The 12,669-nt window shown below is 33.4% G+C and overlaps 2 protein-coding genes across 2 annotated transcripts; both read right to left on the bottom strand.

The window, feature by feature from the left end:
• Window positions 1-1,638: 1,638 nt before the first annotated feature.
• On the bottom strand, window positions 1,639-4,664 carry LOC129902634 (receptor-like protein 9DC3). Its single transcript, XM_055978003.1, has 2 exons — window positions 2,142-4,664; window positions 1,639-1,812 (listed from the first exon to the last, which is right to left on the bottom strand). The coding sequence occupies exon 1, from the start codon at window positions 4,643-4,645 to the stop codon at window positions 2,159-2,161; it is 2,487 nt and encodes an 828-aa protein (XP_055833978.1). The 5' UTR covers window positions 4,646-4,664; the 3' UTR covers window positions 1,639-1,812; window positions 2,142-2,158.
• A 3,000-nt stretch (window positions 4,665-7,664) lies between these two features.
• Window positions 7,665-11,880, bottom strand: LOC129894280 (receptor-like protein 9DC3). The gene is made up of 4 exons (XM_055969894.1): window positions 11,741-11,880; window positions 9,135-9,347; window positions 7,831-8,989; window positions 7,665-7,739 (listed from the first exon to the last, which is right to left on the bottom strand). Exons 1-4 carry the CDS (start codon window positions 11,878-11,880, stop codon window positions 7,665-7,667), a joined length of 1,587 nt encoding a protein of 528 aa, XP_055825869.1.
• Between the last annotated feature and the right edge of the window lie 789 nt (window positions 11,881-12,669).

Genomic DNA, 12,669 nt, shown 5'->3' with positions numbered 1-12,669 from the left:
TTCAATTATTAGAATCAAATCACAATTTATTAAAAAAAAATCGACGTAGATATAATATTAACACAATCAAGAAAGAAAAGCAAACACAATAATTTTTGGACTTATTGAATAGTCTGGTTCTTAACAACAATTGTAGTAGACTTGAACATTCAATAACAATAAACGTAAAAATATAAGAATTGTTACGTTGAAAACCTCTTCGTGAGCACGAATTTTCTTAGTAAATATTCTAATTTCAGCCCATTAAATAAAGACTTCATAAAATTCAACGGCTATTTTATTTGGCGGCGACATGTTTGCTTCGTTCAATTTTTTGATTAAAAAAATTCAACTGAAAAAGAAATATGAGAAACTATTAAAAGGGGAGAATCTATCATCAATTGTTGTGTATGTATATCTCATATATAATTTCTAAAGCTATTAATTAATTAAAAGAAATAAATTAAGATGAAAGATAATATGTCAGGTTTGTTTTAAAATAAAATTAAATACTTAAAAAGGTGATTAACTCAACAAGCATGTCAGGTTCATATTTTATTTTATTTTTCATGTGAAACGTACCTTCCGATGATGTGTATTGTACACTATATACACTTGTTATACACTTTATATATACATTTTTATACAATATATATACACAGTAAAGAATGTCAAAACTCCATTGTTATGGTGGCATTGGCTGTGTTCAAATCACACAACTTTAATAGTACATGTTAGTATTAATTTTTATATCTGATGGTCGTAATGAGGTTTATATATTACTATCAGGTAAATTTAAGGAGAAATAGGATTTAAAGACATTTTACTAAAAAACGTACAAAAGATATGGTGATTTACAAAAGGCATGACTTCTATACAAGCCAAAAAAATGGTCCAATATTAATTGAGTACTCCATATAAGGAAAACTTACGTAAATATACTATATTAAAAAAATATTTATCATTTATAATAATAATATTTTTTTACTGAACACTTATAATATATTTATAATACAATTTTAACACATATTATTGAGAATAATTTATAAAATTCATATAATACAAGTTTTATTTAGTGATAATATAATTATCACACACTTTAATAAACTTATAATATATTGTGTCAATTTCTTACCAAAAAAACTTAATATATTTTAAAACACTTATAATACATTTATATTGTATGCATAATTCACTTTTAATACATGACAGATATATCATTATATTGCTATATATTGTTATAGATGGTAATAAATGAAAAGTATCGCTAAAATAAGTAATTATTTATTAAAAAGTGTTCACCCAGACAATTTTTCCTTCGTATAATTAAGTAGATAAAGATTAATTTCACCACTTCCTCTCAGTAAATTATCTCTCTAAAATAAATTGTCCTTGAGCGTTCTCTCATGTTTCTTATGCCTATTGAGGATTTTTTTATATTTTTAGTAAAATGTGTCTGGACACTGTGTAGCTCAATATTCGCATACAAAGTTTATAACTGATGTAATCAAACAATTGTTACATGTATAAAAGCTGTTCCACATTCACATACAAAGTTATTGGAATATTGTAGACATAAGAACCTCAGGACAACTTAAATTCTAGAAATCAGCTCAAAGGTCAATTTAGAGATAGATTATGAAAAAGAATCTAGGGATCCAAAAAAATGCATACATTTCATCCATACACAACATTCATTGAATACATTAATATCTTACATAAACTTGATATATCATCAAAGTTCATAGTATTCATTTTCCCAAGTTAATAAAAGGCTTACTCATTATTACATCTCTGATGAGCATTCCACCAAATGCTCCTCCAAGCACGTACCTGCATGTTCGAATTTGTTTATTTACTGCCTGATTTTTATTTTTACACAAAAAGAAGTTAAGTCTATTTTTATTTTATACAAAAAAGTAAATAAGTTTTTTTTAATGCATTTTTTTGCACCCCCGAAGGATCAAGAGCGTTCCCACTTATCCTCCAACATTTACACAAACCCGCAATTGATTCATTTTAATTGCTTCTACTAATTGATTCTAGAAAGAGAAATATACTTTGGTAGAGCATTCAATTAGTTGGTGATATAACTAACATGAAAATTTAGATAATAGATAGATGCGATGAACTAAGGATCATAATAGAACTTAACTGTATACCTGATTTTTTAACTCTTCTACATGCGATTATTTCTTCTTCTGTTGTGCCTTTGACTTTGCTGCTTCTTTCTCTGTCGCATAATAATTTTGTGTTCCAGCTCTTCAATAATTCTTACAAGCCATTTCAGATTTCCAGTTGAGATCATGAAGTATATTATGGATAATCCAATACATAGCCCACTTCCATATCCCATAAGTGCAGCTTTCCAGAAATCATTCAGAAATTCAGAATTGCTTTCTTGATCATCTAGCTCATAATCGGTATTATTTGTCTCTGGTGTCCAAATACTTCCACAACCTTTCGAAACAGGGAATCCTTGTAATCCATCATTACCTTCATATGAATTATTTTGAAATGTAGCAAATTGACGTCCTTGAGGAATGCATCCTTGGAGATGATTGTGAGAGAGATTTAAGAATGAAAGAAATGTAAGAGCATCAAGGTTTGGTGGTATCTCTCCCGAAAGCTGGTTAAATGAAAGATCCAATGATTCGACTAAAGATAAACTTCCAAGTGATGATGGTATATTACCTTGCAATCTATTATGAGACAAATTTAGCACCCGAAGCGCAATAAGATCTCCCAGATTACTAGGAATATGTCCTTCAAATTTGTTACTTGAAAGATCTATAGTGATGTAAATTGTCAAAATTCTATCTAGTTCAAGCTCCAATCCCTTGGTTGAAACTGTTATAGAATCATTGTAATCTCTCTCTCCAAATTTACCAAGATATGTCGGTACCTTCACTGTTTGATCAATTTTCCTCATGGCTTTCAATTTTTGAAACAGACTAGTCGACAAGTTCCCCGTGAAGGCATTGTAAGAGAGATCTATAATTCGAAGCTCAGGAAACATGTTTTCATCACTTAAAGTTCTAATCGACCCATGCAATTTATTCGATCTCAATCTTAAAACTTTCAGCTTTTGCAAAGTTTCAAGCCACAATGGGAATGTATCTTTAAGGTGATTATCTCCCAAATCAAGAAGTTCCAATTCTTTGCAATTAGCCAAAGATCGGGGGATTTTCCCCTCTAATTCATTGTCATGCAAGTCTAAGCTTCTGAGTACACTTCCAATGCTAAAAGTTTTTGGAAGAGTCCCATAAAGATTGTTTTGGTGGATATCCAAAACCTCAAGATGACCACCCATGTTGCCAAAACATTGTGGAATTTGTCCCTTCAGATTATTTCTGCCCAAATCCAAAATCCTTAGCGATGTTAGATCACAAATAGACGAAGGGATCTCTTCACTGAGATTATTAGATTCTATTCTTAGCACCTGGAGTCCACTAATATTAACTAGACATTGAAGAATTTCTCCCCTCAACTTGTTTCTCCCCAAATACAACACTTTCAATGATATCAAATTGTAGATAGACGAAGGAATTTTCTCAGTGAGATTGTTGCTTTGGAGATACAAATATTCCAAGTTTCTCAAGTTGCCAAAGGAAGCTGGAATTGAACCAATGAGTTGATTCATATTTAAAAACATAGTAACAAGGCTTTTCATATTTCCCAACTCACTTGGAACAGAACCAGAAAGGTTGTTACCATATAGAGACAAAAGATACAAGCCGTTCAAGTTCCCCAATGTAGGAGGAATAGAACCATTAAGAAAATTAGTAGACAAGTCTAAATAATTAAGGGTCCTTAGGTAGCCTATTTCTTCAGGAATAGGACCACTAAGAGAGTTTTTACCCAACATTAGATGTCTAAGAGACCTTAGGTTACCTATTTCTTTGGGAATAGAGCCAGAAAAGTTATTCTCCTGAAGATACAATATAGACAGGCTAGTCAAATTTCCCAAAGAAGTGGGAATAGAGCCAGAAAGGTGATTCCCATTAAGAAACAAACTAGACAAGCTGGTCAAATTTCTCAATGAAGCAGGAATAGAACCATTGAGAGAATTAGTACCCAAATCTAGATCAGTAAGAGACCTTAGATAACCTATATCTGTAGGAATAGAGCCAAAAAGATTATTTTGATAAAGATACAAAATAGACAAGTTGGTTAAATTTCCTAATGAAACAGGAATAGAACCATTTAAAAGGTTGTCATAGATGGAAATGGTCTGAAGGTTGGCTAGTGAGCCGATTTGTGATGGGATTGTGCTTGAAATCTGATTGGTGTGCAAGTCAAGATAGACAAGATTAGTGAGATTACCAATATCCGGTGGGATAGTTCCAGAGAGATTATTCACACTAAGATCAACATATTCAAGAAAAGGGAGAGTTGAAAATGGGAAATCATAGAGTGTACCAATGACACGAGCTCCTTTAATATCCAACTTGCTTACCCTACCATTAAAGCATATAACTCCATACCAATCCTCGCATGTATTCGAAGTTTGTGTCCATGAAGCCAATAAGGAATTACTCTGGTTCTTGAAAGTTGCTTTCCATTTTAGGAGGGCAATTGCTTCCTCAGTGGAACCAAAAGTAACGGTAAAGAGACATAAGAAACTGAGAAACTGAAATAACAAAAATATTTTGGGAACCATCATCAAATATTGATAAGCAATTTTGTTGGATTTTTTTTTTCTTTTGATGAACTTGTGCAGTGGTACACACACATTTATATTGTAGAAAACTTTTTTTAAGGTCTTTCTAGTCAATGGCATATAATTTTTATAGTCATTTACTGTCTTGTCTCTATTAGATTGTCCATATCTTGCCTAAACAAAGACATGGATTTAGTCAAGCATGAGAAGCCAAATAAGTAGCTATGAAAACATTATAACTTTCAAAAGGGTCTAGTCATTGGTCTCCTTTTGTGTTAAATTTAATTTATCTAAAGATATAAATTGTCTTTTGTGGGATCGAGAGATTTGTTTTTGTAGTTTTATATTTTTCTTACTAGAGATCTTATTTTTATACCTAAGAGATTTGAAAAGATCATATTTTTTAGTCAAATTGTAAATGGTTATAAGAGATCATTTATTCAAATTGTAAATGGTTATGAGAGATCATTTTCATCGTGACATCATATTTAGAATAGTCTTGTTTAGGTGAATTATCGGCCGACCGGGTCATTTCGTCAAAGAAAATTATTTATTTGATTTTTTCTTGTTCAAGACCAAATCCAATCTCTCAAGAAAGTAAGAAAAAAGACAAGAAAATCACTAACGCCAAAGTTGAGATGATTAAGATTTATTTTTTATACTTCCTCCGTTTTAATTTTTGTAATACTGTTTAATTTGACACAAAATTTAATTAAAAAAAAGACTTTTGAAATTTGTGATCTAAAACACTCCTTGTCTATTTATGTGGTGATAAATCATTTCATTAAGGGTAAAATGAAAATTTTAAAGTTAAATTCTTTCCATTTATAGAAGGTGACAATATTCTTTTTGAAATAAACTAATAAAAAGAAAAGCGTGTTACATGATTAAATTGAAACAAGGGAATAGTTGATTTTGAGTTGCTTCGTATAACATGTAATTTCAAGTATTTGTGTTTAAGAAATGATTGTATATGAAGGGAAATATATTCTAAGATGCATAGTTGGAAGAAGAGTTCGATCACTCGACGAATTCACGTTTGGAGCGCAGAAAAACGCAAACACAGAATTGATTCAACTTAGAGTTTCTTATTATTCCTTCATTCTCTTATCTTTCATTGATTTAATTATGAAACAAACTTATTTGTAATAAGAATATGAGTGGCTCAATTTCTAGCTCTAGATCTATGGCCTAAGTATGACTATTGTTGTTGAAACTTTAGTTGTTTATGCATATTTTTATCACAAGAGTTGTTTATTTGATCTTGCCCTTACTATCAATGTGAACCAATAAAAGCTGAAAATTTCTTTAAAATTATCTACATGAGGGATATGAAAACAAACAGAATAAAGACAAGAAGTTTCCTTAAATCCATTTCTTGAGACCAAAAAAAATTGAAAATTGAACAACCACAAAGTAATAGAACTAAATGCAGCCCGAAAAGTAAAGATGAAGAGGTAAATTCTGTGGGGTGAGTTCCTACTTTTATTTTCAAAAGAAGTTGCTGTCATTTCAAAAATGACTGTCAAACTTTTCCTTTTTGTCAATTTGTCAATTGCAGCAAATTGTAGTTAACAATGGTTGCTATACTTTTTAAATTGCAGCTAACAATTGTCAAAAAACAAACGTAGCCAATGTTAAAGTTTTAGAGCAATTTTCTCCTATAAAGAGGAGCTCTTCAGCTCCTCATTCAATACACCAATTCACAGAGAGAAAATATTTAGAGAGATGTAAGGTTTCCATAGACTATATATAATAAAATAGTTTGTGAAGAAAAATAGAGTGTGGGCAATATTTTTAGTAAGGTGGAGATCAAAAGAGTGTTATTCCTTTTGAATGTGATGTAGTTATTTTGAGTATTGTACTTGGTACTACCCAATGTAAAATTTCTTACTATAGTGATATCAGTTTTTTCTCTTGGCTCGTGGTTTTTCCCTTATTTAAAAGGGTTTCTACGTAAAATTCTTGGTGTCATTATTGAAAGCTTGTATGCTCGGAAGACAGGAACAACAAAATGTTCCTAATAAAGCAAATGTTAAGTTTAAAAAATCATGATGGTTCTCCGATGAAAGATCACCTGAATAATTTTCAGGGAACCATGAACCAATTATCTACTATGGGCATTAAATTTAATGAAGAAATTGAAGGCTTGCATCTACTTGGTTCCCTACTAGACTCTTGGGAAATATTTAGAACTTCATTTTTACATTCTGCTCCGGTTGGTGTGATCTCTATGGATTCCGCCAAGAGTAGTGTCTTAAACGAAGAAATGAGAAGAAAATCTCAAGATTCTTCTTCTTCATCATCGGATGTCCTGGTAACTGGCTCCAGGGGAAAAATAAAAATCGTGGATCTCAAAATAGAGAGCATAGAAGAAGCAAATCTAAAGGCAGTCTTAGGGATATTGAATGCTATCATTGTGGCATGAAAGGGCACACAAAGAGGTTCTGCCGGAAATTAAAGAGGGAGAAAAAAGAAAAAGAGGACAATAAAGAAGATGACAATGAAAATTGCCTAGCCACCGTCTCCATAGAAGATCTTGTTACAGTCCTTGATGCAGATTTGATAAATATTGCTTGTGATGAGTTAAGATGGGTTGTGGACACCAGTGCCGCATCTCATGTGACATCGAGAAATGAATTTTTCTCTTCCTATACTCCTGGTGATTTTGGAACCTTGAGTATAGGTAATGAGACTGTATCTAAGGTGGTTGGTGTTGGTACAATTTGTTTGAAAACTTGTATTGGAACTAAACTAGTTTTGAACAATGTAAAACATGCACCTGATGTTCGTCTGCACCTAATTTCCGTTGGTGTTCTAGATGATGAAGGATATGTTAGTACCAATGGCGGTGGAAAGTGGAAACTCATCAAGGGTTCCTTGGTTGTGGCTCATGGCAACAAACGCCGTGGTCTATACTGGACTACGACTTCTACTTGTGCCAATATGGTGAATACAGTTGAGAGTGATAGCTCCTCAACATTATAGCATAAGAGGCTTAGCCACATCAGTGTGAAAGGACTTAATGTTCTAGCCAAGAAGAAATCACTGTCAGATTTCCAAAGTGGTAAATTAGAAAAGTGTGAGCACAACTTAGCTGGAAAACAAAATAGAGTGTAATCCTCCTTCAAGAAATACATAGTTGCTTGAGTTGGTGTACTTTGATTTATGCGGTCCAATGAAGATACGGACACTGGGTGGTGCATTCTATCCAGTTCAAGCTCCAATCCCTTGGTTGAAACTGTTACAGAATCATTGTAATCTCTCTCTCCAAATTTACCAAGATATGTCGGTACATTCACTGTTTGATCAATCTTCCTCATGGCTTTCAGTTTTTGAAACAGAGTAGTCGACAAGTTCCCCGTGAAGGCATTGTAAGAGACATCTATAATTCGAAGCTCAGGAAACATATTTTCATCACTTAAAGTTCTAATCGGCCCATGCAATTTATTCGATCTCAACCTTAAAACTTTTAGCTTTTGCAAAGTTTCAAGCCACAATGGGAATGTATCTTTAAGGTGATTATCTCCCAAATCAAGAAGTTCCAATTCTTTGCAATTAGCCAAAGATCGGGGGATTTTCCCCTCTAATTCATTGTCATGCAAGTCTAAGCTTCTGAGTACACTTCCAATGCTAAAAGTTTCTGGAAGAGTCCCACAAAGATTGTTTTGGTGGATATCCAAAACCTCAAGATGACCACCCATGTTGCCAAAACATTGTGGAATTGGTCCCTTTAGATTATTTCTGCCCAAATCTAAAATCCTTAGAGATGTTAGATCACAAATAGACGAAGGGATCTCTTCACTGAGATTATTAGATTCTATTCTTAGTACTTGGAGTCCACTAATATTAACTAGACATTGCAGAATTTCTCCCCTCAACTTGTTTCTCCCCAAATACAACACTTTCAATGATATCAAATTGCAGATAGATGAAGGAATTTTTTCAGTGAGATTGTTGCTTTGGAGATACAAATATTCCAAGTTTTTCAAGTTGCCAAAGGAAGCTGGAATTGAACCAATGAGTTGATTCATATTTAAAAACATAGTAACGAGGCTTTTTATATCTCCCAACTCACTTGGAACGGAACCAGAAAGGTTGTTACCATTTAGAGACAAAAGATACAAGCCGTTCAAGTTCCCCAATGAAGGAGGAATAGAACCATTAAGAAAATTAGTAGACAAGTCTAAATAATTAAGGGTCCTTAGGTAGCCTATTTCTTGAGGAATGGAGCTAGAAAGATGATTGTCACGAAGATTCAAAGAGGTCAAGTTGGTCAAATTTCCCAATGAAGCAGGAATAGGACCACTAAGAGAGTTTTTACCCAACATTAGCTCTCTAAGAGACCTTAGGTTACCTATTTCTTTGGGAATAGAGCCAGAAAAGTTAATTTGAAAAAGACCTAAAAAAGACAAGTTGGTCAAATTACCCAATGAAGTAGGAATATAACCATTCAAGAGAGTTAAAACTTAAATCTAGCTTAGTAAGAGACGATAAGTAACTTATTTCTTTGGGAATGAGGCCAGAAAGATTATTCTTAAAAAGGCACAAAGAAGACAAGCAGGTCAAATTACCTAATGAAGCAGGAATAAAATCATTAAGAAAATTATTAGACAATTGTAAGATAACAAGAGTCCTTAGATAACCTATTTCTTCGGGAATTGAGCCAGAAAGATGATTCTCATGAAGATACAAAATAGATAGGCTAGTCAAATTCTCATGAGAAAATGTGAAGTGAATAAAAACACATTTTTATTGTTGAAGAAGAGATATCCTTCACGTGAAAAGTTACAAAAAAGTAATAAAAAGAATTTTAGTTCCTCCATTTATAGGCGGACTATCTTAAAATATTTGCTATGTAATTTGGGATGGAATAGACAAAGTTAGCGGTAGGGGTGGACAGTTTGCCTATTTGTGGACGAAGTGTCTTGGTATGTCTTTTTAGAGAGGTCCCTTTTGGTATGTGGTGCCCAAAACGTGTCACTTTTAGAGCCAGACTTTGGTAAAATGTATTAAAAATTAATAATATATGCATTAACTTTGTGTATCATTAATATCTTGTTTTGGTATACACTTTTTTAGCTATATTGAAATCTCAGTAATACAATATAGTGGATTATTGTGCTAGAGGATTATTGTGACCCTAATTCACTTCAAACACACTTCAAGCATTATAGAATCAGTCATAACAATTACATTACAATTAAAATTAATTGGATACGGGCCAATGCGCATACAAAGAATGGTTCGGGTCTTAGCATAAAAATTTTTAGGGTGTTACATAGTAGCCATTTCAATGTATCAACTTGATACTCGATTCAATTGTACCGACATGCTACTCGATCCACAGAAAATCACAATCACAATCACAATCATAATAAATAGCAATCACACTTGTACAACCAAGTAAAACATTCATTGCAAGCAATTTGATCACAATTACATTTCAACTCATGTTGTTTCCTTTTTTCTAATCATATACCATGCATGTAATACTAATGATGTAGTTAACAAGCACATATAACATAAGTGGGAAAACAACAACCATCACCTACCTCTAATCAAGCCTGAATGTTCTAAATAACCTGAGCTTTCCCTTTTCAGAGTGCCTTGACTTGTTCTTGATTTAAAACAAATACAAAATACAATTATCAATGAACAATGACCTAGAAATACCCAAATTATATTTAAATCCTAACTCTTGGAAAATTTCATGATCATCTCACCCAACTAGAACATTTTCCACTATTAATTCATGTCAAAAACTCTCCCCTAAAGTAATCCCCATAGATTGTAAGGTCTAAGAATTGAATTACAAGTTAGTTGATAAATTAACTTACCCTTACCGAAGAATTTGATGGAAAACTGAAGGTTCCCTCTTTATTGAAGACTCTATATGCTTTACTATGTTGAGAATATCTTAAGAAGATTCACTCATCACTCCTTGCATTAAACTTGTCCAATTTATCTTTTCCATTATTGTGGATGAATCATTTGCAACCAAAAGTCCTTTTGTTCTCTATTGCTTCTTACCTTCATTAATCCACAAAGATCTATATAGACCAGGTCAAGGTATTTGGTTGTGCTTACCTGGTTCTTTACGTTTTGGAAGAGGATCTCACTTGCTCCACCCTTACACATGCACTATATCCTTTTTACCATCTCTATACATCACATTCCTCCTTTTGATGAAGTAAGTGAAATATATTTTTGTTTCTCTCTAGTCATATGTCTTGATCAAGTACTATCAATATAGCAATGTCGCTTGCCTCCTTTCACCTTCACTTGAAAAAAAACTTAGGGGTTAGTTTTAGGAACCCAGACAAGCTTAGGTCCTTTCTTATGATAAAAAAGGTGAAAAATATTTCTTCTTGCCCATTTCGGCAACATGTTGATGGACTTGTTTCTGCGAATAAGTTTAAAATTCTTCCTATTAGCCAATTTTGTACTTATATTTCTGAAATCATTAGCAATTGGATACTCAGTAGTGGGGTGTTCAATTTTTCCACAAATAAAATACAGATCCTCAAAGATAACAATTTCTTTATGAAATTGTCATGACTTAACTTATCGGACCATGCAGACACCTACTCCAACACCTAAATAGGAGAACCCTTACCACTTATTTAAAAAAATATATAGGTGTAAACCCCGAAAGCTGAAAAGTTGGAAAACGAGGAACAAAAGATGAATCTCATGAAAAATGCAACTTTTTGGCACCAGGTAATCTTCACGGGACTACTACAGGATGTGAAGAGAACCACAGACCGTGAAGGACCATCATGGTCCCTGCCCTGTCAATTGGGTTTCAGAGATGAGGACTACGAGGGGCTACCACGAGCTATGATATTGACCACGGGCCGTTATGGTTCTCGTGGTGGACACCCATGCAGGCCTTCTGTCAGGTCACTTCCACGACCCAAGTTAACGGACCGTGTTGGCCTCTACGGACCGTGAAGGTCTCCATGGAGGAAGTCCCGAAACTTTCCTGCAAATCCCTAAAATACAAGTTCAAGGCAACCACTACGGAGGACCACCACGGGCCGTGGTGCCCATAACAGGCCATGGTGGGTCTCATGGTGGACAACCTTCCCAAACCCTTTTGGAAAAATCTCAAGTCCCTCACCACGGAGGGGACCAAAGACTGTGGTGAGCTTAATGGTCTGTGGTGATGTTCCATCCTGAGTCCAGAATTCAGTTTTAATAAGGATTATTTCAGTCTTTTCCCTATATCTCATTAATGAATGTGGACAATTTTAGGGACTAAATTCCCATCTATTAACTACCCTAAAGTCTTCTAACCCTCTCATTCTCAACATAACTCACAAAACGTCAAAGCCTTCTCTTCCAAGTTTTCTCTCAAGGTATTCTTCTCTCTCAAGCAACTCAAGGAAAATTCTTCTAGGCCAAGCCTCCATTCTCTTCAATTTAGGGATCATCAAAGTCAAGATATGTGAGACTTCATCCATGGGCTCTTTTCACCGATGAAATCCCAAAGATTTTCTCTTAATTCTCTTATGATTTCTTTAATTAAAAGCTCTAATTTTATGATTTGCATGGTCTTCTCGATTATGATATATATATATATATATATATATATATATGGTATTAACCTAATTATGCATAATTCACTTCATGTTGCATGATTTTAAGTTGAATTTTAATGACCCATGCTATATGCTAGTTTCAAGTATGATTTATGAGATATGATCATGATTTTCAAGTTACTTCAATGAAAGATTATGAATGAGTTTTAAGATGCTTTATGCAAAGATGATTATGAATGCCTTATGATAGATTATGAATAATGTAATAATGATGTTTTAAGCAAGTTTATGAGAAAGGGTGACTTGAGACCCTTAAAAGGTGACTCAATACTCTAATGAAAGAGTGACTTAAGATCCTTGATGAGCAAGGTGACTTAAGACTTTAATAATGTTTTATGAAACGATTCGTAATGATAGAAGGCCTATACCCACATTACATGAATCATATGATAATGAGCTATTCCTATGAACAAGGTTATG

Source organism: Solanum dulcamara, chromosome 1 (genome assembly GCF_947179165.1).
Source record: "Solanum dulcamara chromosome 1, daSolDulc1.2, whole genome shotgun sequence".
Classification (NCBI taxonomy): Eukaryota; Viridiplantae; Streptophyta; class Magnoliopsida; order Solanales; family Solanaceae; genus Solanum; species Solanum dulcamara.
Note: the sequence above shows the minus strand (reverse complement) of the source record. Positions and strands in the feature narration are given on the sequence as shown.